Raw genomic sequence first — 24,706 nt, 5'->3', positions numbered from 1 at the left:
TCACATAATTTGTGCTATCGGTGGCTGAAAAATCAATCAGAAACCAAAATAAGAAATTTGTAACATCATTAAAAAACTCGTACAGTGGATGACTGAATAATGCTCACCCTCATTAAGAAAAAATATAAATGGCTCTAGGCCATAACAAAAAGGAAGACACACGCCATATAAACAATATATAATTAAGAATTTAATAAAGATAACTTGGGCCAAACAATACAATAATCCGATGAGGTATGGTAATCAGTATGTCAGTAGTGTAAGTGAGTGAATGCAGTGGAAAGTGTGGTGTGGAGGGTGTTGTATGGCGGAAAATAGTAGAACAAATGAATAAATGGTGCTGGTGGAGAGAGAGAGAGACTGGAGGACTGGAGCGCCTTTTAAATTCCATCAGTAGACCCAGACAGCTGTGCTGGATCCTCCTGATTGGGCTCCAGTCCTGCCCACCAAGTAGCCTACCTGAAGAGACGAGGGTTAACAGGCAAGGCCAGAGGGCCGTCACAGGCTCACAGATCAGGAACACTCTCCAGGAGGTACTGTATGTATGCGTGAATGTGTCAGAAAATACCATCCGCAGAATACGTCACCAGCCAAACTACCAGAGGCTACACTTCAAGGTGCAAACCACTAATTATTATAAAAAGGATGATGAGGTTACAGTTTACTGAAAAATTAAGCCTCTAAAAAGCCTGCATAGGTCTCGGAAATGGTCTTGTGGGCAGATCAGACTAATAGTATCATGTACCAGAGTGATTGTACGTTTGAAGAAAAATAGGATCTGATTTACAACGTTTACCACCTTGTGTGAAACATGATGGAGGCAGTGTTGTGGTTTGGGCCATGTTATATAGCTTGAATCATTTTAATAGATGCATGCATTTAACATGCATTTAATTTCCTGGTTATACGATTTTAGGCGAAATACCTCAAAACAAACAACTGAAGATGGTTGCAGTACAGGCCTGGCAGAGCATCACCAGAGAAGATACCAGCTTCAGGCAGTTATTGCATGCAAAAGGATGGTTGAGCAAATGCTAAACATGAATACTAATATGTCTTTCCAATACTGGAGTCCTGAAATAGGGGAATATGTTTTAAAAAAAACTGTACTTTCTAAATGGTGAAACCAATCTGAAAATCCAAACAGTTGGAATATGGAGCTAAAAGAAGACATAATCTTACTACTGATTATCTTGCACTGTATGGTCAGCAAGTTATACTAGGATGCGATAAATAAAAAATAAAAAAAGCGATCTCTGATCCACTCTTAACGTCCGTTCGAGTACTCATGCCATCCCTGAAACCCACTCACAAGTTTAGGCTTCGTGCGTGACTTCTGTCAACATCAAACTACTTTGGAAGATCTTGAGACTGTAGCTGATGAATGTGAGAGTCTCTGGGCGTCCTGAGGAGTCCTGTGAGAATGGTGGTGATGCTCAGAATGGTAAACGTTGCTATAGTTGCTTAGTCTATCGAGTATCGTACAATCTCTGGGATAAAGCACCTATTTCCTCAGAATACTTTTTTTCCCCATTGAGACAGAGGTCTCTCTAGTGGGTGTGCCAAAAACATGATTACAAAACACAACAAAATACACACAATGAATCAAAACAAGAGCATGTCTCTGTAAGCTGGTCCCTCACCAAGGAGTTAAAATAGTGTAAGGATCAAGTCTTTAACCATGACAAAACATATTCCTATACATAACTTGTATTTATTTTGATCAAAAACTAGTTTACTATTGTAACCTGAAATCAAATTGTAATGGATGTTTTGGTGCACCTAAACTTAAACCTGTTTTAAATAAGAGAGTCTGACGGTGTGAACCCTGGTGCCAGTGGGGCTGGCAGACATTCATCCATCTGGTGAATTCTACAAGCACCAAGGTTTCCCTGAATGGATTTGTGGCGCTGCAATGGAGGCAGGGGATTTGAACCATAATTTTCTTTCACACAGGGAATTAAATGCACACTGCACACCTGCAAAATGATGGCATCGGAAACATAATTTGAAGCCGTGCGTCCCAAGTCAGTTGTAAACAGATAAACAGAGGGCAGAGCAGAACGGAGGGACGTCACCAACGGCTCAGCCAAAACCTTTCCTCCCCAGTGTTTTACTTCCACATTTACATTTTTGGCATTTAGCAGACGCCTTATTCCAAACCGACTTACAATCGATACATTTGACTAAGCAAGTGAATCATCAATTCACCAGTTCTAGCAGAAAGAGTAATCTAGCTCAGGCCAGGGGCCATTGGCAGTAGTTGTGATAAAAGAAAGAAACAAAGATTTTATTTTAATTTTTATGAATAGACACTGGTACAAGGGAGGGCAGTTGAAGTCTTAGGAGGCACAGTATAAGGGAAAAGCAGGTGTCTTAGGAGACACAGTGCTGGGGATAGTAATGTCTCAGGAGGAGCAGTTAAGGTGTAGCCTGAAGAGATGGGTCTTCAGTCTCCGACTGAAGATGGGTAGTGACTCCACCAGAGTTTCCAGTAACGCCAGTAAACCCAGTTAGGGTTCACCACCAGCCTTCGGGTCCTTGAATGCACTCGTACTCCTCCACCTCCCCGAACATTGGGGGTGAGATGGGCCGGTAGTGCACCTATTATTTGGATGATGGATTTCAAAGATTATTTTTGGTTTGATTTTACTCCCAAATTCTTGCTTAAAAAAAAACGGTAATGGTTCTCCCATGGTGAGAGGCCATGTGCCACACTGAGCACACCTACCAGTAGCTGTCCACCTCCTACCTACCAGTAGCTGTCCACCTCCTACCTACCAGTAGCTGTCCACCTCCCTCCTACCAGTAGCTGTCCACCTCCCTCCTACCAGTAGCTGTCCACCTCCCTCCTACCTACCAGTAGCTGTCCACCTCCCTCCTACCTACCAGTAGCTGTCCTTCCCTCCTACCTACCAGTAGCTGTCCTTCCCTCCTACCAGTAGCTGTCCTTCCCTCCTACCTACCAGTAGCTGTCCACCTCCCTCCTACCTACCAGTAGCTGTCCACCTCCTACCTACCAGTAGCTGTCCATCCCTCCTACCAGTAGCTGTCCACCTCCCTCCTACCTACCAGTAGCTGTCCACCTCCCTCCTACCTACCAGTAGCTGTCCACCTCCTACCTACCAGTAGCTGTCCACCTCCCTCCTACCAGTAGCTGTCCACCTCCCTCCTACCAGTAGCTGTCCACTTCCCGGTGCTGAAGCTTTGACTGACGTCAGACTAGGCCATCCATGGGCTTTCCTCTTCTAGGTGGTGCTGAAATTAGCACTTAGTGTTTAAATGGAGTAACTTTTCTTTAGGGAAGGGGGGGGGGGGGACATGGTGCTCTGACCTAGTGCTCCTCCAGCTACACTGAGTGCGTGTCCGTGCCGTGCGTCCTCACACTCGCGACCCTCTCTCCTTCTCTAGTTTGATCCCAGTAGAAACTTTAGGTTATCAGTTATGACATCATCGTTTTGCAGAGCTATCGCTACAACTACAATGTGTTTTTTTGTGTGTTTTTTTTACACCGATTGATGACATAAGAAAGGAGACGTCTCATGATGTCACCCTGATAAAAAAAGTATTATTATTTATTCTTTTTAAATGAATAAAAAAAACACGGTATGTCTTCTGTATCGTTTCTCTGTGACTAGTGGGGAGCTGAGCACACTAGATGGCAGGGGGAGTGATTAGCTGCAAAGGGAAGTGCAGACCTGAGCAGCTGCAGCCCCCCCCCCTCCTCCTCCCTCTGCTGGTGCCCAGACACTGTTTGACGGCAGGGAGGGTGTGTGTGTGAGCCAGGGCCTTTCCAAACAGAGGCCTGGTGTATTTATAGTGCAGTGTGTCATGCGGCCACGGACGGGGGATTACCTTGGCCTCGGTGAGCCAGCGGGCCCGCGTTCAGAAGGGGTTCTCTCTCTCTCTCTCTCTCTCTCTCTCTCTCTCTCTCTCTCTCTCTCTCTCTCTCTCTCTCTCTCTCTCTCTCTCTCTCTCTCTCTGTGTGACTCACGGCTCTGCTCAGCCTCCCGCACTTAGCCTGGCCGGTCCACGTTACGACTGATGAGGTATTTTCCTCCTCCTGCTCTTGGTGTCTGTGTGTGTAGCCTGGTTACGTGTGTTGCAGGGTGTACACTAGCTGTTTTGAACACGCGTTGGTCTGGTGATTCCGTCGTGTTGTAACGCTGTCCGTGTCAGTCTGCTATACGTTGTGCAAGTCTGTCTCGAGCTGTCCAGATTGAGTGTGTTGTTTGTGCACCACGGATTGAAAGTGAACTCTCAACCCGTATTGTTTTGAGTTTTCCCGCTACTTCAGTAGTAACTTCTTCTCGGGGGTTTCGCTATACTCGTACAAATGTTTCTTCACACAACTAAACCTCAAGTGAACAGCACGCATTCTAATCTTGTTAGTTGCTGCCTTCATTTAAGAAAAGGAGGTTTTAGGCTCAAAGTTAGTTAAAGCTCTCTTTAGATTCTCTCTCTTGATTCTTCCCCCGAATCATCTAGAATAGATCATACACAGATAGCCTCGCTGTGGTTTCTATGCATACAGACCAAGTCGTTATGTGGTTGTTTGATGTGTGTTAAAGTACAGCAGTGCTAGTAGTGGGGGGGGGGTAGGTGTTAGAGAGAGTGTGTGTGTGTGTGTGTGTGTGTGTGTGTGTGTGTGTGTGTGTGTTGCTCCTGTGTGTGAGGGTGTGTGTGAAGGACAGCCATGATCGCTGCTGACTCGATACATTATTTTGCTGTACATTTTTACTACACAACCAATCTCTTACTCTGTATGTCCTCCTGGGATAATCCTGCCAACCTTGATGTACTGCAAGTGCAATCCAGCCTCCAGCAACTGCTGTTGTAATACAACACATCAGCCCTATAGGCTAGGCTTAGAGCACGGATGCAACGGTGAACAGAAGAAGAGGTGGGCCGGCTGACTTTCTTTTCTCAGCTACCTCATGACTCTCCTACCGTCTGAGGCTTACTATCGTCTCTTGGGGTCTCCGTGAAATGTGGTGTTTACGAGGCGGCCTGCCTGCTGTCGGACCTGCAAACTACCACAGCTTTATTGTTCAGTGGGACACACAGGCTCATTAAACTAGCGCGGACGGCGGACGCAGTGTTACACGTGACAGTGTGGATGCAGCATAGTGGATGATGTGTATCTGCTGGGGTGTCTGATTCTGGTGGGGTACCTCTGTCATGTCACTCTGGTGCTTGACTGATGTCTGTACCTTAACTAGTGGTGTGTGTACCTTGAACTAGTGGTGTACCTTGAACTAGTAGTGTGTACCTGAACTAGTAGTGTGTACCTGAACTAGTAGTGTGTACCTGAACTAGTAGTGTGTACCTGAACTAGTAGTGTGTACCTGAACTAGTAGTGTGTACCTGAACTAGTAGTGTGTACCTGAACTAGTAGTGTGTACCTTGAACTAGTAGTGTGTACCTGAACTAGTAGTGTGTACCTTGAACTAGTAGTGTGTACCTGAACTAGTAGTGTGTACCTGAACTAGTAGTGTGTACCTTGAACTAGTAGTGTGTACCTGAACTAGTAGTGTGTACCTGAACTAGTAGTGTGTACCTGAACTAGTAGTGTGTACCTGAACTAGTAGTGTGTACCTTGAACTAGTAGTGTGTACCTGAACTAGTAGTGTGTACCTTGAACTAGTAGTGTGTACCACTACCTTGAACTAGTAGTGTGTACCTGAATTAGTAGTGTGTACCTGAACTAGTAGTGTGTACCTTGAACTAGTAGTGTGTACCTGAACTAGTAGTGTGTACCTGAACTAGTAGTGTGTACCTGAACTAGTAGTGTGTACCTGAACTAGTAGTGTGTACCTGAACTAGTAGTGTGTACCTTGAACTAGTAGTGTGTACCTGAACTAGTAGTGTGTACCTGAACTAGTAGTGTGTACCTGAACTAGTAGTGTGTACCTGAACTAGTAGTGTGTACTTGAACTAGTAGTGTGTACCTGAACTAGTAGTGTGTACCTGAACTAGTAGTGTGTACTTGAACTAATAGTGTGTACCTGAACTAGCAGTGTGTACCTGAACTAGTAGTGTGTACCTGAACTAGCAGTGTGTACCTGAACTAGTAGTGTGTACCTGAACTAGTAGTGTGTACCTGAACTAGTAGTGTGTACCTTGAATTAGTAGTGTGTACCTGAACTAGTAGTGTGTACCTGAACTAGTAGTGTGTACCTGAACTAGTAGTGTGTACCTGAACTAGCAGTGTGTACCTGAACTAGTAGTGTGTACCTGAACTAGCAGTGTGTACCTGAACTAGCAGTGTGTACCTTGAATTAGTAGTGTGTACCTGAACTAGTAGTGTGTACCTGAACTAGTAGTGTGTACCTGAACTAGTAGTGTGTACCTGAACTAGCAGTGTGTACCTGAACTAGTAGTGTGTACCTGAACTAGCAGTGTGTACCTGAACTAGTAGTGTGTACCTGAACTAGCAGTGTGTACCTGAACTAGTAGTGTGTACCTGAACTAGTAGTGTGTACCTGAACTAGCAGTGTGTACCTGAACTAGCAGTGTGTACCTTGAATTAGTAGTGTGTACCTTGAATTAGTAGTGTGTACCTGAACTAGTAGTGTGTACCTGAACTAGTAGTGTGTACCTGAACTAGTAGTGTGTACCTGAACTAGTAGTGTGTACCTGAACTAGTAGTGTGTACCTGAACTAGTAGTGTGTACCTGAACTAGTAGTGTGTACCTTGAATTAGTAGTGTGTACCTTGAATTAGTAGTGTGTACCTTGAATTAGTAGTGTGTACCTGAACTAGCAGTGTGTACCTTGAATTAGTAGTGTGTACCTTGAACTAGTAGTGTGTACCTGAATTAGTAGTGTGTACCTGAACTAGTAGTGTGTACCTGAACTAGTAGTGTGTACCTGAACTAGTAGTGTGTACCTGAACTAGTAGTGTGTACCTTGAATTAGTAGTGTGTACCTTGAATTAGTAGTGTGTACCTTGAATTAGTAGTGTGTACCTTGAACTAGTAGTGTGTACCTGAATTAGTAGTGTGTACCTGAACTAGTAGTGTGTACCTGAACTAGTAGTGTGTACCTGAACTAGTAGTGTGTACCTGAACTAGTAGTGTGTACCTGAACTAGTAGTGTGTACCTGAACTAGGGATGGACGGTTTTTCGGTTAAACCGAAAACCGGGGTTTATAAAAATAGAAACGGTTTTTTATCAAAACCGTCTGAAACCGTATTTTTTTTTTATTTTTTTTTTAAAGAATAAAATAGAATAAGAATAAAACTGGAACATGTCACATGTTTGTCGTGTGTGAAAATAACTGATACAGTCTGAATCTGCCGCGCAATGAGTGAGAGGTTTGGTCAGTTGTGAAGAATAACTGAGGATTAATATCTAATTGGGATTAGGGTTGGGTATCGTTTGGGTTTTATCCGGTACCGGTACCTAACCGATACTTTAAAAACGGTACCGGTACCGAAACGGTACTTAATTCGGTACTTTTGATTTTTTAAAATGACATAATATATATATATAATAATAACACGGTCCACAAAATTAAACAGCTTTTCACTTTTTTATTGCTGAGGCACAATATACGTATATTAGTTAAATATACACTCAAATTAAAATAAATGAAAATAAAACTCCTGCTGACTGAGGCACAATATACATATATATAATATTACAGTGAAATATACACTCAAATAAAAATAAATAAAAATAAAACTCCCACCTCAGCAATTCTTTTGCAAAAAGATCAGCATATTTGCCTTCTCTGGCAAAATACGACACCTCTCTTGACTTTTTTATTGTCATTTTGACTTTTGTTTTGTTTTGACATAATTGTCTAATGGCACAGATTTATAAACATAAAGTAAACAAATATTGTTTGCTCGTCATCTAGGCCTATAACTGATTATATATAATACCACTGGCTTGTTTCGATTATAGTTTAGTTCTGTTTGATATTTCCGTGGCTGTTATCATAGCACTTACAAGAAGATATACCGATGATTGTCCGCGGAGAGCTGCGTATGCAAGACAACACTGAGAGCGAATCGAGTAATAAATGATCATTAGGCCATTTGGCTTCATTCATTTCAAGGACTGTCACGTCCAAGAGAGAGGGATGATTCAGATAAACACAGGTGAATTGCGACGGTGGTCACAAACGCGATTGTGTGTGTGTGTTCACCTTTCCTGAATCCTGACTACTGTCTGAAGTGTTTGGGGGTGCGTTCGTAAATACGCTCAGGAAATCCGACCAGCACTCGTGGAACGCCTCTTGTCCAATCAAATTACTCGGTCGCTTTATGACGTTGAGCCCAGTGTGCGCTCCGGCGCTCTCGGAGCGAATTTACGAACGCAGCCCTCGCTGTGTTGCAGCTGGAGCCACAGAAATGGCGTCATCCCCTGCTTTATCTAGCGCAGTAGACAGCCTGTAGGAGACAATTTTGTTGGAGCTTTTGTTGTGAGGTCTTCTCGGTGACCTCGTAGCTAGGCTAGCTAGCGAAATTCGATAATATGATGATACACAACTGCTCAGCTCACTACCACGACACGCACTGAGTGGAAATTTAACAGGCGATGTCACGTCACGAGTCACCAGTTGACTGTTGCATGACACCGGACACCAGGGGGCGAGATAGAAAAGTACCGAAATGAGGCACCGAAATCTCCTTTGCAGTTCGGTTCGGTACTATACCGAATGTAAAGTAACCGGTACCTACCGGTACCGATTTTCGGTACCCAACCCTAATTGGGATTATATTTAAGGGTAACGAATCACTCTATGGGAAAGATAGTTGCCTTCAGTTATTGGTAGATAGGAACGTTTTTTTACAATTACTTGCTTACATTTAATAAGATCATTTTCGCTGCTCTCTGTAAAGCGCACCACACTTTTGTGAGAAATGCGCTATAGAAATAAAATGTGATTTGATTTGATATCAATCAATCAATCAAACTTTATTTATGTTCTATAGCACAAATCATGCATTGAATGTAGCTCCAAGTGCAGTATTTACTAAACCACAATATAATAAAACAAGAGCTATACGGATCAAGAGTGTTTGTGCACAGCGCCACTGTGTGTGAAGGCGCTACTGAAAGTGATGACAGAACGCATGTCTCAGAAGATACGCGGTCACTTAGTGACGCAAAGGTAGTTCTGTATTTATCTCTATCTGTATTAGTACATTTATTTTGAAAGCTCTATTTTGACAGCTCTACCATGGGCACTTTTATTTTGATGGGGCATTCTTTGTTGATTGACTTACGACAGTTCAGGACAAGTCAGTCTCGCGGCATGTGGTTTTTATGAAAAGCTTTAAGTATGTTCACTGCATAATTCTAAGTCTAATATTTCAGTGATTATTGAGCAGTATTCAAATATTTAAATACATTGAGCAGCAGCTGAAACTTTGTCTAAGAACCAAGATATTGAGAAAGCAGTTCATTCAATGAAGACGCTGTGTTGCGACTGTGCTTACGGTGTTTTAATGGTGTTCGACATGAGTGTATTGTAGCAGTAGGGCTCAATTATTTGAAATTGGCGCTCTTTTTTTTTTTTTTTTTTTTTTTACTTTAACTTTATTTTTATTTATTTATTTTTTTTCGGTTAACCGGAAAACCCCGGTTTTACTCTCTGACGGTTTTTCGGTTTCAATAATTGGAAACCGTCCATCCCTAACCTGAACTAGTAGTGTGTACCTGAACTAGTAGTGTGTACCTGAACTAGTAGTGTGTACCTGAACTAGTAGTGTGTACCTGAACTAGTAGTGTGTACCTGAACTAGTAGTGTGTACCTGAACTAGCAGTGTGTACCTGAATTAGTAGTGTGTACCTTGACAGATGTCTGCAGTTGAACTAGTAGTGTGTACCTTGAACTAGCAGTGTGTACCATGACAGATGTCTGCAGTTGAGTCTGTTTAAGCCAGTCCATCCACTGAGGTCACAGGCACTACTGCTGTTTACAAATAGATTCAGATTCTATTTAATTGTCATTGGCATAGTATAAGTACAGTGACAACGTAATGCATTTTTCCATCCAGCCAGATAGCATTAGTGCAAAGCCATAGGTATGTACAGATATATGTTCAGACAGGTATGGTATGTACAATAGGATGTGCAATAGTGCAAGCCATAGGTAGTACAGATGTATGTACAGTAAGATATACAGTAGATATGTACAATACAGTGGTTATCAATCATATGTACAGTATGTGTACTATGTGCAAAAACAGCAATGTTCATCCTGTTGGGGGTGAAGTCGGCTACCTTTGCACATACCATATCTTTGCACATGTGTGATCACCTCTCTTTGATGTAGCCTCTCTTTATACATCTGTATACACCATCCTGTACATAGCTACCATAACTGTACACAGCTTACTACCATCCTCTCCTGTACTCTAACTAGCGTACTTGCCATACTCTACCTTATCACTATCATGTTTTATATCACTATTTTGCACTTCTGGTTAGATGCCTAACTGCATCTCGTTGTCTGGTACTTGTACTCTGCAATGACAACAAAGATCTAAACATCTAAAATCGAGCTGCCCTAGTGACCCAACACGGGGAGGACACTCAACGCAATTCACAACTGCAGGAAGGCACTTTTAGGGTAGTAAAACAGTTGTTCATAATCGTTAGTTTACACTTCTGGTCTATTGAGTGTTAAAATGGTTATGACAGTTTGTTTTTCCGTCGTCTTATCGACAATCATGTGGGGACACTGCAACTGCATACAAGTCCACACATCCTCTCCTCTACTCTAACTAGCGTACTTGCCATACTGTGCCTATCACTTGTCACTATCATGTTTTATATCACTATTGGTGGTATTACTACACTTCTGGTTAGATGCCAAACTGCATTTCGTTGTCTGGTACTTGTACAATGACAAAGTTGAATCTAAAAATCTAAAAAAAGACAAGCATAGAAAGAGTTTCTATCCACAACCACGCTGCCCTAGTGACCCAACACACTCAACGCTCTCATACACAAAGTGGGCCAGCCAATTCACAACTGCAGGAAGGCACTTTCAGGGTAGTAAAACAGTTGTTCATAATCGTTAGTTTACACTTCTGGTCTGTTGAGTAAAGTACTTGAAAAATAAACGTGTTCAAATGGTTATGACAGTTAGTGTTTTTTCGTTGTCGTATCGACAATCATGTAGGGACACGGCAGCTCCTCACATTTTGCTAGAGACCAAAGTAATTCTTGGAAGCTTTAGCCATTTTGTAAAAGTCAACAATGACCAGTACAATTGTTGCGTTTCTTAGGTTTTGAATGACTACTATTGCACATGGATACCAAAAGTGTGCAAAACCTGTCCCTCAAAATGTATGAATTGTTTGTTACTCACTTCCAAAGTGCATACTGCCAGTTTACATTAGGGATGCAACCTCAGCAAATATGTTCAAGACTAACAACCCATCTTTTTAATATTGCCTTTAAATGACTAAATAATTCAATTATGATTATAAAATGATTGGAGCACTTTGAGCTGCAACGTTTGCAGGAAATGCGCTATACAAATATTATTATTATAAAGTTATTATTACTGTGTGTTAGGACTAGTTGTGTACAAGCTATGTCAGTAGTGCTGTGAGTTGTCCCTCCTGAGAGCTGATGGTGAGTTATGTTTCTGATCTTTCTTGGTCTGCAGATATTTAGAGAAGTATGAAAAAGTCCATCACTTTGGCGAGGATGACGAAGAGGTGCAGCCTGGGAATCCTAAACCATCTCTTCCAATCGGTGCAATCCCTTGCTCCTACAACTACCAGCAACACACTGTATCAGGTACGTCTATCCTTGCTCCTACAACTACCAGCAACACACTGTATCAGGTACATCTATCCTTGCTCCTACAACTACTGTACCAGCAACACACTGTATCAGGTACATCTATCCTTGCTCCTACAACTACCAGCAACACACTGTATCAGGTACATCTATCCTTGCTCCTACAACTACTGTACCAGCAACACACTGTATCAGGTACATCTATCCTTGCTCCTACAACTACCAGCAACACACTGTATCAGGTACATCTATCCCTCACCTCACTCAGGCAAATCTCACTGGGTTGCTGATTTGCTTGTTACCTTCCACAGGGCTCTCCTCAGTTTTCACATGGTGACTTCTACCACATAATGAATCAAATCACGCATTACAACTTGAAACTGCATTTTAGTCATAAGTAATAAGCACTTTTTTACGCAACCAAAACATTTGCGATGAATTTGAATAATCAGGTAACAGTTCTATTTGGTGGGGGGAGTCTTGTGTGGGATACACTCAGTCACCACCCTACTACATCAGCTGGGTTAGCTTGTTGCTAGCTATGCTATGTAGCTCCACACATGGGCCTTAAACTGTTGCTAGTGATTAGTTACACTTTAGTAGTTGGCCATTTGAGGAATGTGGCGTGATTACTGATAGATGTTTGAATTGGACACCAATAATACACTTTAGAGGATAAACTCTTGAGGGAAAGTCCTCTCAAATCTCATGGCTGCACTCGCACACTCTGGTTGCTACTAATCTAGTTGATCATACACACCTCTGCCTCTACAGGGGGTATGCTTTGGGTTTCTGAGCTGTAAACTAGCAACAATAAATAAAAACACACAGCAGACGTCAAACAAGCTTTCTGAAACCGGCGTTTTTGTAATGTAGGCCATCCGAAAATCTGCGTTTCACTACTTTAAACTGCGTTCGTCATCCTAATGAGTGGAATAGCGACGTCAAAACAATTCGTTCTACGTTTGTTTGAACTTCCCTTTCAACATTGGCGAGTTTCATCCAAACCTTCACGATGTTCAAATTGTAACTAAATGTAACGGTTTTGTGTTTGTGTGTTCCAGACTATCTCCGCCAAAGCTATGGACTCTCCATGGAGTTTGCTCCTCCGTGCGACTACAACAAGCTGGTGCTCTCCCTCCTGTCGGGCCTGCCCAACGAAGTGGACTTTGCTATCAACGTTTGCACTCTCCTCTCCAACGAGAGCAAGCACGCCATGCAGCTGGAGAAGGACCCCAAGCTCGTCACGTTGCTGCTGGCCCACGCGGGGGTCTTTGACGACTGTATGTCCCTCCACCACACTTTTATGATCACACTTCCTGTCCAGACCAGAATTACACACACACGTACTAAAGCTAAATCACCGTGACTGTAGTAGGTGTTTTTTTCGGTATTTGGCTGGTGCAGTTCATTAAAGTTTGGTGTTAAGTCTCTACAGCAGGAGAGGCTGGTGGAGGTTAGAAGGGGGGTGGGGGGGGTGGGGTGGGTGGGGGGGGGGTCATTATAATGCAAATTGACGTATGGTCTCAAACACCTGTTCTACAGTGTACCATTGGTGGAGAGAGGGAGCTAAGCCAACATTTTTTTTTACTGCTGTGCTAAAAAATCATGACGTACTCTAACAGTGTTCTATGTGACTTGGCAGCACTTGGCAGCTTCTCGGCTGTGTTCGGGTTGGATTGGAAGGAGAAGACCTCCCGGGACTTCATGAAGGTGAAGATGACTCATGTCCCTCCTGTGTGTGTAGGGGTGATGGCTCAGTCACCTGCCTTGATGGCTTTGTTGGGCTTGTGGTGCACAGACCCCCTGGGTTTAAACCTCTCATGTAGTTATATATGGCAGCTAGCTTTTTACACAGGGCCTTGGTTCTTTTTTTATTAGTTTGTCTATATAACTTTCGTCTCTCAAGGACAGCCAATGATATTAATCCATATGTGATGATATGTCCACAGTTCTGGAAGGATATGGTAGAGGACGTCGAAGTCAGGGACCTCATTTTGGACAGGAGCAGTCCAGCACATGGTAAGCAAAATCCTGAAGCTTGTATGTCTGTTTATCTATAGCTGAAACATTGTCGAAACCAGCAATGGGATCGATCGCAAATGCTTTTTGTGTCAGTGACGATGCTGTGAAGTACACCACAATTGTGATCTACGGTGTTTTAAACTTGTTTTAAAATGTTATATATTATTATATATGTATATTATTATATATTATATGCCCTTCCAAATCCTTCTGATTTGAAATATTGTGGTTGTGTTTTTTTTTTTTTTAAATGTAGTTTATTTGAGCTAAGAAGGTTCTCCAAAAATGGAATTGACCCAACCCTGTTGTTCTTTGTTGTCATGGTAACAGACGGTACGTTGAGTGACGAGCGTTTGCACGACCTCTTCCACCCGCCGCGCAACCTGGGCATCAGCGACATGGAGGGCCAGCGGGTCCTGCAGGTGGCGGTCATCCTGAGGAACCTGTCCTTCGAGGAGACCAACGTCAAGCTGCTGGCCTCCAACCGCACCTGCCTGAGGTTCCTGCTGCTCTGCGCCCACTGCAGCCTCATCTCCCTACGGCAGCTGGGCCTGGACACCCTGGGCAACGTGGCTGCGGAGGTGAGGAGGGAGGGAGGGAGGGAGGGATGGAGGGGTGCAGCTGGCCCTGGACACCCTGGGCAACGTGGCTGGGGAGGTGAGGAGGGAGGGAGGGGTGGAGGGGTGCAGCTGGGCCTGGACACCCTGGGCAACGTGGCCGTGGAGGGATGGAGACAGACAGACAGGCCTTACTGGTTTACAATATTGATGGAGGGATGGAGACAGACAGACAGGCCTTACTGGGTTACTTCAATTAAGCGTTATGGAACGAGAAGCCGTGGTATATCGTGGATATCGGCACAGTCAGCTAGCGGGGTGATTAGGCACGACGCGAAGCTTTTATACAACGGTTACCACATTTATCTATCAATATTTCACAAAAGAAAGACAAGACAAACTTTTAATTAATGTATTTTAATGGAACTATGTTTTATTGTAAGTGTATTCATCCGCTGAACAGTTGTTTATCGGTTGCTAAGCAACGGTAAGAATGTAACTTTGATAACGGTAATATATACAAACGCGGAGTAACATGAAAAGATGTGTCAACATTCCATTTAGCCGTGCGTATAGGAGGAACGGAGACAGACAGGCCATACTGGGTTACTTCAATGTACTTTGAAGTACAGGGTTTCCACGGGTCCTTGAAATCCTTGAATGTTTGTGAATTTGAGAAAAAGAAATCAAGGTCTTAAAAGTTTTTGAAAATAGACGTGGGTCATTTAAAGTGCTTGAATTCCCCTCTCTCTCTCTCTCTCTCTCTCTCTCTCTCTCTCTCTCTCTAAAAAAATATATAGATATATTCAAAAATGTTTTACTTAGCTCGCTCCTTAACTAGTTCTGTCTCAAACTATGATGTCTTGGGTTCTTTCAAATTCTGAATTTGATGTTTCAGAAGGTGTGGGAACCCTGTTTTAAGTAGCACCTTATTGAAGGCAGATGGGTATTCAGGGTTCGACATTAACGGTTGCCTGATTGCCCGGGGGAAAGAAAGAAATTCGCCGGGTTTGTTTCCGCGACAGCGACGATGCTGCTGGATCCTGGATCTGTGTATCGGTGTGCAGGAAGAACAACGGACGGCGCAGGCGTCAGACCAGACTAGATGATCGTGGAGTGAATGTATTATTAAAGCGTACACGCTGATCGACAGACAGGTGGACAGGCGCAGACGCTTTAATAATATCTTCACTCCGCAAACAAACCCGGCAAATGTTTTACTTGCCTCGGGCAATCGGGCAACCGTTAATGTCAAACCCTGGACAGACAGGCCTTTCTAGTTTACTTCAATGTACTTTTTAAGTAGGACATTATTGAAGGCAGATGGGTATTACAGCACTACACTGATATGGATTCATTTTACGAGGGTTGGCTATTTCCCAGATCATGTCTAACAATATCCGTAGCGATATGGAATTTCAGGGGGAAAGCTGTACAAAAAAAGCTTTTGATATTGTATCTTATTAGGATCGAAATTGTAAACACATTTCTTTCTGTTATAACTTTGATATGCACAAAAAGTCCCTTTCAGCATTCATGGTCGAGAACTTCAAATGAAGAATTTATTAAATTAAGAAGAAAATTATATACGTTGTTGTGGTAGTGTACTGTTATGACAGATCCTCATAGTAAAGTTTTTGAAGTAGCTTTTTTGAAGTAACGCCCGCTTAGTGTAAATCCGCTAAAGAAATCGCCACGTACAAATTCTGTGTTGTACGTGGTGCTGTTTTTAACGGATTTGTGAGGAGAGGCAGTGATTTTCTAGTACACTAAATATGGCAATGTCAGTAGGTAATTGATATCGCATGATGGCTGCTGCAGACTCAAAGATGTGTGTTTACCTCCTCCTGCAGCTCCAGTTGGATCCTGTTGACTTTCGGACGACCCACTTAATGTTCCACACCATCACCAAATGCTTGATGTCCAGAGACCGTTTCCTGAAGATGAGAGGTGAGTGTCAGGCCTAGACTACACAACGGCTGGCTGACTGGCTGGCTGGCTGGCTGGCTGGCTGGCTGGCTGACTGGCTGGCTGGCTGGCTGGCTGGCTGGCTGGCTGGCTGACTGACTGACTAAGGCCTGGGCTACACGACCACAAAACGACGAAACTCAATTTCGATCTCTGGCCACACAAGCGTTTTCTCATTGTCGCACAAAATAATCTCATAGCAAAAAAAACTGCATGTAGTGTAGTCGATTGAGGGGGCAGTGTAGGGGTTGTGTGTGTGTGTGTGTGTTTGTGTGTGTACAGGGCCAGACGTCAGTCTTTCGACAATGCCATTTTTTCTTCTTCTTTAGGCTATAATCAGTCTGGATTTGAAATCAAACCATTAACATGAGGTTTATGTACTTGTGCTTTTATTTGAGGGTGTTTTTTTTTTTTTTTTTTTTTTTTTTTTTACAAAAATCCGTTTCAACAACACTTTTTCCACATCCCCCTATTTCTAGGGACCATATGTATTTGGACAGGTTAACATTATGTTCAAATGAAGCACTCATGTTTTGTATTTGGTCGCATATAACTGCAGCAGTCTGACTCATTGACCCCAGCAAATGAAATGCATGTTCAATTGGATTTAATTCTTTGGTCAGTCAAGAACTTTCCACTTTTTACCCAGAAAAACTCCCTAGTTGCTCTAGCAGTGTGTTGATCATTGCTGTATGATAAAGCACTTTCCAATAAATGTGCCTGTACAGACAAGACTGTACAGACAAGACTTGACAGAATTAATTCGCTGCGGTCAACAGTAGAGAATGGCCAGAAAAGATCTCCGTTCAGTTTGATCTTCCACTGATTTGTTTTTGTTATATTTTGTTATGTTTTATTTAAAACACGCATACAGAAATGTACTGTGTATTCTTAGATTACATTCGATTTATTGTCCCCGGGGGGAAATTCATTTTCACACCACTGTACAGTATACATATATAGATACAACACCCTATAACACAGACAACAATAGACAGTACTACACATGACAGATACACAAGTACACACACTCAGCGAGGTCTGTTATTTAAGGCAACAATGGCTGCAGGGATCAGGCTTCTGCCAAAGCGAGCCCTTTTGCACCTTAGTGTTCTGTACGTACGCCCGGATGGCAGAAAAAAAAGTTCTTAAAATAATACCCCCTGCACTGTCTATTTGCCAACAACTGTGATTTTCAGTAATAATTTATTCCAGCCCCCCCCCCCCCCCCCCAAGACAAACTTTATTAAAGGAAACCTATTATGCTCTTTTTCCACAAGTTAAATCAGGTCTCTGAGGTCCCCTACACATGTTAGTGAATTTCTTTGCTCAAAATACCCCTCAGATTTTAACTCCAGCATGCCTCTAAATGCATCTGTTTCAGTCCTTCTGGATGGGCCGTTTCACGGGTTGGGAAATTGTCAGCGATTCTCTGTTAGGGCTTTCACACCGGCAAAGAACCGTGCTGGTTCGTGTTCGCGTTCGGGAACCTCTGAACGTTGGTGCTGTCTGGCGAACGAGCCCGCGTTCATACCAGTGTAACCAGAACCATCCGCGTCATCAACGATGGGTGATGAAGGGGCGGGATAAACAAACATTTCACAACTAGATGGCAGCTACTTCACTGGAAATGAGGATAATATCTTCCACTACAGTATCTGAGATAAACACTATTTTCTATGAAACAAAACAAAAGACACTTTCTACACGCGTTCTCTTACTAATCAGCTGCTCCGTTACTGGAATAGAAATGGCTTATGAAATTCGCGTTCGCGCATGTCCGCGCGCGTGTGCATGTGTGTGTGTTTGCTGAGCATGTGAGGAAGATAGAGAGAATAATGAAACTTTTGATATTGTTTTTGATCACTAATGATTAGATTTAGATTAGATTACATTTTGTCTACTTCCTCCTTGCTGGTCCCTGCAGCCTAGAATATGACACACCCACTGACGACGTGACTGTTCTACGTTTTGGTTCGCGCTTCAGAACCACTATTTTCTGGTTCCCGCTGCGAACCAACTTTTCAGGCTCCAAACCAAGTGAGTTTCGGTCTGAACGCGCCGGCCGGTTCCAGACTTGGTTCGCGAACGCGAACCGGCACGGTTCTTTGCCGGTGTGAACGCCCTATGAGTGGCTGGCAGAGTGGCACAAAACATTGACTGAATTGCTTTAAATACTGCTCTCTCTCTTCACGAGAGTAACCAAACCTGCGTGCTTCAGACCACCATCCAGTTTATTGGAAGGAAGCTGCTTGTGACAAGGTAGCTGCAACACCTGACCCTGGTCCTTGACTCTCATTGACACCTGGTCCTACTCACGTTGACAGATGCTAACAGCAGACCTCGAGTCAACAACTACTAGAACTACAGAAATGCCCTGAAATAACTGACTCATAACTATGGATAAAAGGGTTTGTTTTGAAAGTGGTGAAACCATATCTATAGAAATGCCCTCAAATGAAAGCACCGTATGCAGGCAATGTTGTCAGTGTTAGCCTTGCGTCTGAGAGAGTACCGACAGCTATGGGCTTGTGGTCGACCTGTGTTTGATGCCTAGGTGTCGACACTAACAGAGACGTGTGTCAGTACGCTGTGTGGGAAGGAAAAGCTAATTGATTGATTGAAATTGAGACTCAAGCCACGAGTTGCTACGGAAAGAATATATACACATTTAAACTCACTCATGGCATGAATCCAATTTCAAGTAGTCACATTCACAGACCCTTGTTCAAAGACCAATTCTAAAAGTCACAAGTGCCATCTAAAATGTAAAAAAAAAAAAAAAACTGTACCCTTCACAGTAACAACAAACCCATTGGTCTCAGGATACCTCTAAGCCTAGTACTTCTTCTCTTTCAGCCAGCTGCTGAGACAAACTAGCCTGTTTACATGTTCAGAGCTCAAGGCTGCGCTCTTTTTTTGCACTATGTTGCCTGCAAGGGAGAAAAGTCTCTCACAAGGGACAGAAGTGGCAGGGCTGGCCAAATACAAAAACAAAACAAAACAAATAATAATTTGATTAAAATGCGTTAAAAAAAGTTAACACGTTATTTTTTCTGTAATTAATGAATCGAAATGAACACGTTTAAGTCCCAGCCCTAATTGTTATATATATATATATATATATATATATATATATATATATATATATATATATATATATAACCTTGATAACCCCTTGTCCTCAGCCATGGAGATCCTGGGGAACCTGAGCAAGGCGGAGGACAACGGCGTGCTGATCTGCGAGTATGTGGACCAGGACTCCTACCGGGAGGTGATCAGCCTGCTGTCGCTGCCCGACCTCATGCTACTCATGTCCGCCCTGGAGGTGCTCTACCTGCTGGCCGAGCTGGGGGAGATCTCCTGCAGCAAGATCGCCTCTGTGGACCGGAGTATAGGTAGGAACCTAGACTGTACTACATGTACTGTAGGTAGGAACCTATACTGTACTACCTGTCCTGTAGGTAGGAACTGTGGTCAGGAGTATAGGTAGGAACTGTGGACAGGTGGACAGGGGTGTAGGTAGGAGCTGTGGACAGGAGTGTAGGTAGGAACTGTGGACAGGAGTGTAGGTAGGAACTGTGGACAGGTGGACAGGAGTGTAGGTAGGAACTGTGGACAGGAGTGTAGGTAGGAACTGTGGACAGGAGTGTAGGTAGGAACTGTGGACAGGAGTGTAGGTAGGAACTGTGGACAGGAGTGTAGGTAGGAACTGTGGACAGGGGTGTAGGTAGGAACTGTGGACAGGTGTGTAGGTAGGAACTGTGGACAGGTGTGTAGGTAGGAACTGTGGACAGGAGTGTAGGTAGGAACTGTGGACAGGAGTGTAGGTAGGAACTGTGGACAGGAGTGTAGGTAGGAACTGTGGACAGGAGTGTAGGTAGGAACTGTGGACAGGAGTGTAGGTAGGAACTGTGGACAGGTGTGTAGGTAGGAACTGTGGACAGGTGTGTAGGTAGGAACTGTGGACAGGAGTGTAGGTAGGAACTGTGGACAGGTGGACAGGAGTGTAGGTAGGAGCTGTGGACAGGTGTGTAGGTAGGAACTGTGGACAGGTGTGTAGGTAGGAACTGTGGACAGGTGTGTAGGTAGGAACTGTGGACAGGTGTGTAGGTAGGAACTGTGGACAGGTGTGTAGGTAGGAACTGTGGACAGGTGTGTAGGTAGGAACTGTGGACAGGAGTGTAGGTAGGAACTGTGGACAGGTGTGTAGGTAGGAACTGTGGACAGGTGTGTAGGTAGGAACTGTGGACAGGTGTGTAGGTAGGAACTGTGGACAGGTGTGTAGGTAGGAACTGTGGACAGGAGTGTAGGTAGGTAGGAGCTGTGGACAGGTGTGTAGGTAGGAACTGTGGACAGGTGTGTAGGTAGGTAGGAACTGTGGACAGGAGTGTAGGTAGGAGCTGTGGACAGGTGTGTAGGTAGGAACTGTGGACAGGTGGACAGGTGTGTAGGTAGGAACTGTGGACAGGAGTGTAGGTAGGAACTGTGGACCGGAGTGTAGGTAGGAACTGTGGACAGGAGTGTAGGTAGGAACTGTGGACAGGAGTGTAGGTAGGAACTGTGGACAGGTGTGTAGGTAGGAACTGTGGACAGGAGTGTAGGTAGGAACTGTGGACAGGTGTGTAGGTAGGAACTGTGGACAGGTGTGTTGGTAGGAACTGTGGACAGGAGTGTAGGTAGGAACTGTGGACAGGTGGACAGGTGTGTAGGTAGGAACTGTGGACAGGAGTGTAGGTAGGAACTGTGGACAGGAGTGTAGGTAGGAACTGTGGACAGGAGTGTAGGTAGGAACTGTGGACAGGAGTGTAGGTAGGAACTGTGGACAGGAGTGTAGGTAGGAACTGTGGACAGGAGTGTAGGTAGGAACTGTGGACAGGAGTGTAGGTAGGAACTGTGGACAGGTGTGTAGGTAGGAACTGTGGACAGGAGTGTAGGTAGGTAGGAACTGTGGACAGGAGTGTACTGCAGGTAGGAACTGTGGGATAGGAGTATCAAATGTGAAAAACAGGCATTGTGTGTGTCTGTAGTGGAGGGGGGGGGGGGGGGTTGTATAATTGTCACTCTTGAAACATGAGGATGGGAAATGGGATTTGGTGTGCGAAGGGAGAGTTCAATCCCTGGTACCCAACACCACCAGCCTCTCTGCTGCTCTGGTCAGATGGAAGAGAGAGAGAGACAGGGAGACAGGGAGAGACAAGGAGAGAGGGAGAGACAGGGAGGGAGAGACAGGGAGAGAGACAGTGTTTGATGCATCATCAGTGATCTGTGGAGAGACAGACTCGTTGTGTTGCTCCTTCTGACTTTGTAAAAACCCAAATGTTGCTTTTGGGCCCCTGAGGTCTCCTCTCAGGTCTACAGGTTATAGAACCTGGCCTGGTACTAAGTCTCTGTCTCCCCCCTCCCCGTCGCTGGGCAGACCTGCTGGTGCGGCTGGTGTCGGTGGACCTGCACACGTTCGGGCCGGACGCCCTGACGGCCGTTAGGCTGATGGAGCACCAGAGCGCCGGGACCAGCCAGGTGGCCGAGGTCCGGCCGCAGCTCGTGGAACAGCCGGGAGCCCCCTCACCTGGTGAGTAAAACACCTGACCCCCTCTCACCTGGTGAGTGACTGTACACACCTGACCCCCCCCCCCCTGAGCTTCAGGTACACACCTGACCCCCCCTGACCTGTTGGGAGCCTACTCACCTGTTGAGTAAACACCTAACCCCCCCCTGACCTTCAGGTAAACCCCGGCCCCCCCCCCTGACCTTCAGGTAAACCCCTGACCCCCCCCCATTACCTGGTGAGTGACACGTAAATACCTGACCCCCCCTGACCTTCATTTACATTTACATTTTTGGCATTTAGCAGACGCCTTATTCCAAAGCGACTTACAATCAATACATTTGAATACTAAGCATGTGAATCAGCAGTCCACCATTCGTTGCAGGAAGAGTACTCTAGCTCGGGCCCGGGGCCACTGATAGAAGGAAAAACCTTCTCCCTATTATCGCCTTCTACTAAACATTTTTATTTATTTTTTTATTTTATTTTATTTATATTACTGGAGAAACTGAGAAACAGTACAAGGGGGGCAATAGAAGTTCTTAGGGACACAGTAGAGGGGAAAGCGGGTGTCTTTAGGAGACGTAGTGGTGAGGGTCAGAAGATGTCTCAGGAGGAGCAGTTAAGATGTAACCTGAAGAGATGGGTCTTCAGTCTACGACGGAAGATGGGTAGTGACTCTGCCGTTCTGACAGCCGTGGGGAGCTCATTCCACCAGCGGGGAGCCAGTGTTGTGAAGAGACGTGATCGGGCAGCCCGACTGCTGTGTAGAGGAGGTGGGGCCAGTCGGCCAGCCGAGGTGGAGGAGCGGAGTGAGCGGGCAGGGGTTTGGGGGATTACCATTTCCTTCAGGTAGGCAGGGGCTGTCCCTTTAGCTGCCTGGTATGCAAGCACCAGGGTCTTGAATCTGATGCGAGCTGCTATCGGGAGCCAGTGCAGGGTGCGAAGGAGAGGGGTGACATGCGAGTATTTGGGGAGGTTGAATACCAGCCGGGCAGCAGCATTCTGGATGAGCTGCAGAGGTCTAATGGCTGAAGCGGGGAGCCCAGCCAGGAGTACATTGCAGTAATCCAGGCGGGAGATGACCAGTGCCTGGGTCAAGAGTTGCGCTGCCTCTCTGGTAAGGAATGGTCGTATCCTTCTGATGTTGTAGAGGAAGAGTCTGCAGGAGCGAGCCGTTGCTGCAATGTTCTCCGCACAGGATAGTCGGTTATCCAGGATCACTCCAAGGTTCTTGGCTGTCAGGGAGGGGGTTACAGTAGAGTTCTCCACTGTGATGGAGAAGTCTTGGAGAGGGCAGGCTTTCCCGGGGATGAAGAGGAGCTCGGTCTTGTTAAGATTGAGCTTGAGATGGTGGTCAGCCATCCAAGTTGAAATGTCAGCGAGACATGCTGAGATACGGGTTGCCACGTGTACATCAGACGGGGGGAAGGACAGGAAGAGTTGAGTGTCGTCTGCGTAGCTGTGGTAGGAGAGCCCATGTGAAGAGATTACCGAGCCAAGAGACTTGGTGTAGAGGGAGAAGAGTAGGGGCCCTAGGACGGAACCCTGGGGAACTCCAGTGGAGAGAGTTCGTGGAGAAGATAGCGATTCTCTCCAGGTCACCTGGTAGGAGCGGCCCGCCAGGTAGGAAGAAAACCAGGAGTGTGCGGTGCCAGAGATGCCCAGGTCTGAGAGGATGGAGAGAAGGATCTGGTGATTGACTGTGTCGAAGGCAGCAGACAGGTCAAGGAGAATGAGAACAGAGGAGAGGGAGGAAGCTTGGGCAGAGTGGAGGGCTTCCGTGACAGCAAGGAGCGCAGTCTCAGTGGAATGCCCAGCCTTGAAGCCGGATTGGTGGGGGTCTAAGTAGGGCTGCAACGATTAGTCGACTAGTCACGACTAATCGATTACAACATTTCGTCGACGTGAAATGTTGTTGTCGACTAATCGCATAAAAAAAATATATTAAAAAAACGTTTTTTTTTTTGTTTTTTTTTAAACGGGAGCCATGCAAGAATCAGCTGGGTAAGTTTTAGCTAACGTTGTTAGCCAACTGGCTAACGTTATATTGTTAGGGTCGTAATGTTTATGTTAGCTTTACTGTTACATGTTGGAAAACAACGTCTCATGGACAGGGCTGTACATGCTATGAGCGTTTGTGCTATTAATTTATTTGCCCTGTGGCACGCATGTGACAGACAGAGGCGCTTGTATGTAACGTTACGTAGCAGGGGTTTTCCATGTTGAAGCCAGGAGAACGCGAGATGAAATGAAGTGAGGGGTGGTCGCTATTAAAATACCAGGTAGTCATGGTGGATGATCATGAATGATGCTTGATAAGTGAATGCTATTTCAATTATGTTGAGTCCACCAGCGAGCTGTCTGTAAGATAAACAGCGCCAAGCGTAGCCTACTAACGTGAGCTGTCTGTAGTCTAGCCAGCAATGCTAGCTAGCCAGTCAACTAGCTCTGTGAGCAGCTGTAGCTTGGCGTAACGTTAGGTTAGATAGCTAGTTAAGCCGGATTTATGCTTCTGCGTCGCCATTTACGCGCAGCGAAAAGCCACACGACTAATCGCGACTAACCGAAAAAATAATCGACAGATTAGTCGACTACCAAAATAATCGTTAGTTGCAGCCCTAGGTCTAAGTGATCCATCTTCCGGAGATAGTCAGTCAGTTGTTTAGATGCCGTGCGTTCAAGGGTTTTGGAAGGGAAGGAGAGAAGGGATACCGGTCTGTAATTGTGGACAGATGATGGGTCAAGGGTAGGTTTCTTGAAGAGAGGCTTGACTCTGGCTATTTTGAAGGCCGCTGGGACGGATCCAGTGGATAGGGAGGAGTTGATTAGGG

At 44.9% G+C, this 24,706-nt stretch overlaps 1 protein-coding gene across 1 annotated transcript in view; it reads left to right on the top strand.

The window, feature by feature from the left end:
* arid2 (AT-rich interactive domain 2) overlaps positions 1-24,706 on the top strand; it is a gene marked incomplete at its 5' end in the record, with an annotated part of 58,260 nt that overhangs the window by 7,919 nt on the left and 25,635 nt on the right. Inside the window, 9 exon segments of the mRNA XM_080537849.1 lie at positions 11,638-11,771; positions 12,839-13,057; positions 13,420-13,487; positions 13,727-13,796; positions 14,130-14,380; positions 16,210-16,306; positions 19,513-19,722; positions 21,744-21,898; positions 21,900-21,927. Coding sequence (XP_080393975.1) covers positions 11,638-11,771; positions 12,839-13,057; positions 13,420-13,487; positions 13,727-13,796; positions 14,130-14,380; positions 16,210-16,306; positions 19,513-19,722; positions 21,744-21,898; positions 21,900-21,927 — 1,232 coding nt within the window.

The sequence above is a fragment of the Nansenia antarctica genome, assembly GCF_963989245.1.
Source record: "Nansenia antarctica genome assembly, chromosome: 8".
NCBI lineage: Eukaryota > Metazoa > Chordata > Actinopteri > Argentiniformes > Microstomatidae > Nansenia > Nansenia antarctica.
Note: the sequence above shows the minus strand (reverse complement) of the source record. Positions and strands in the feature narration are given on the sequence as shown.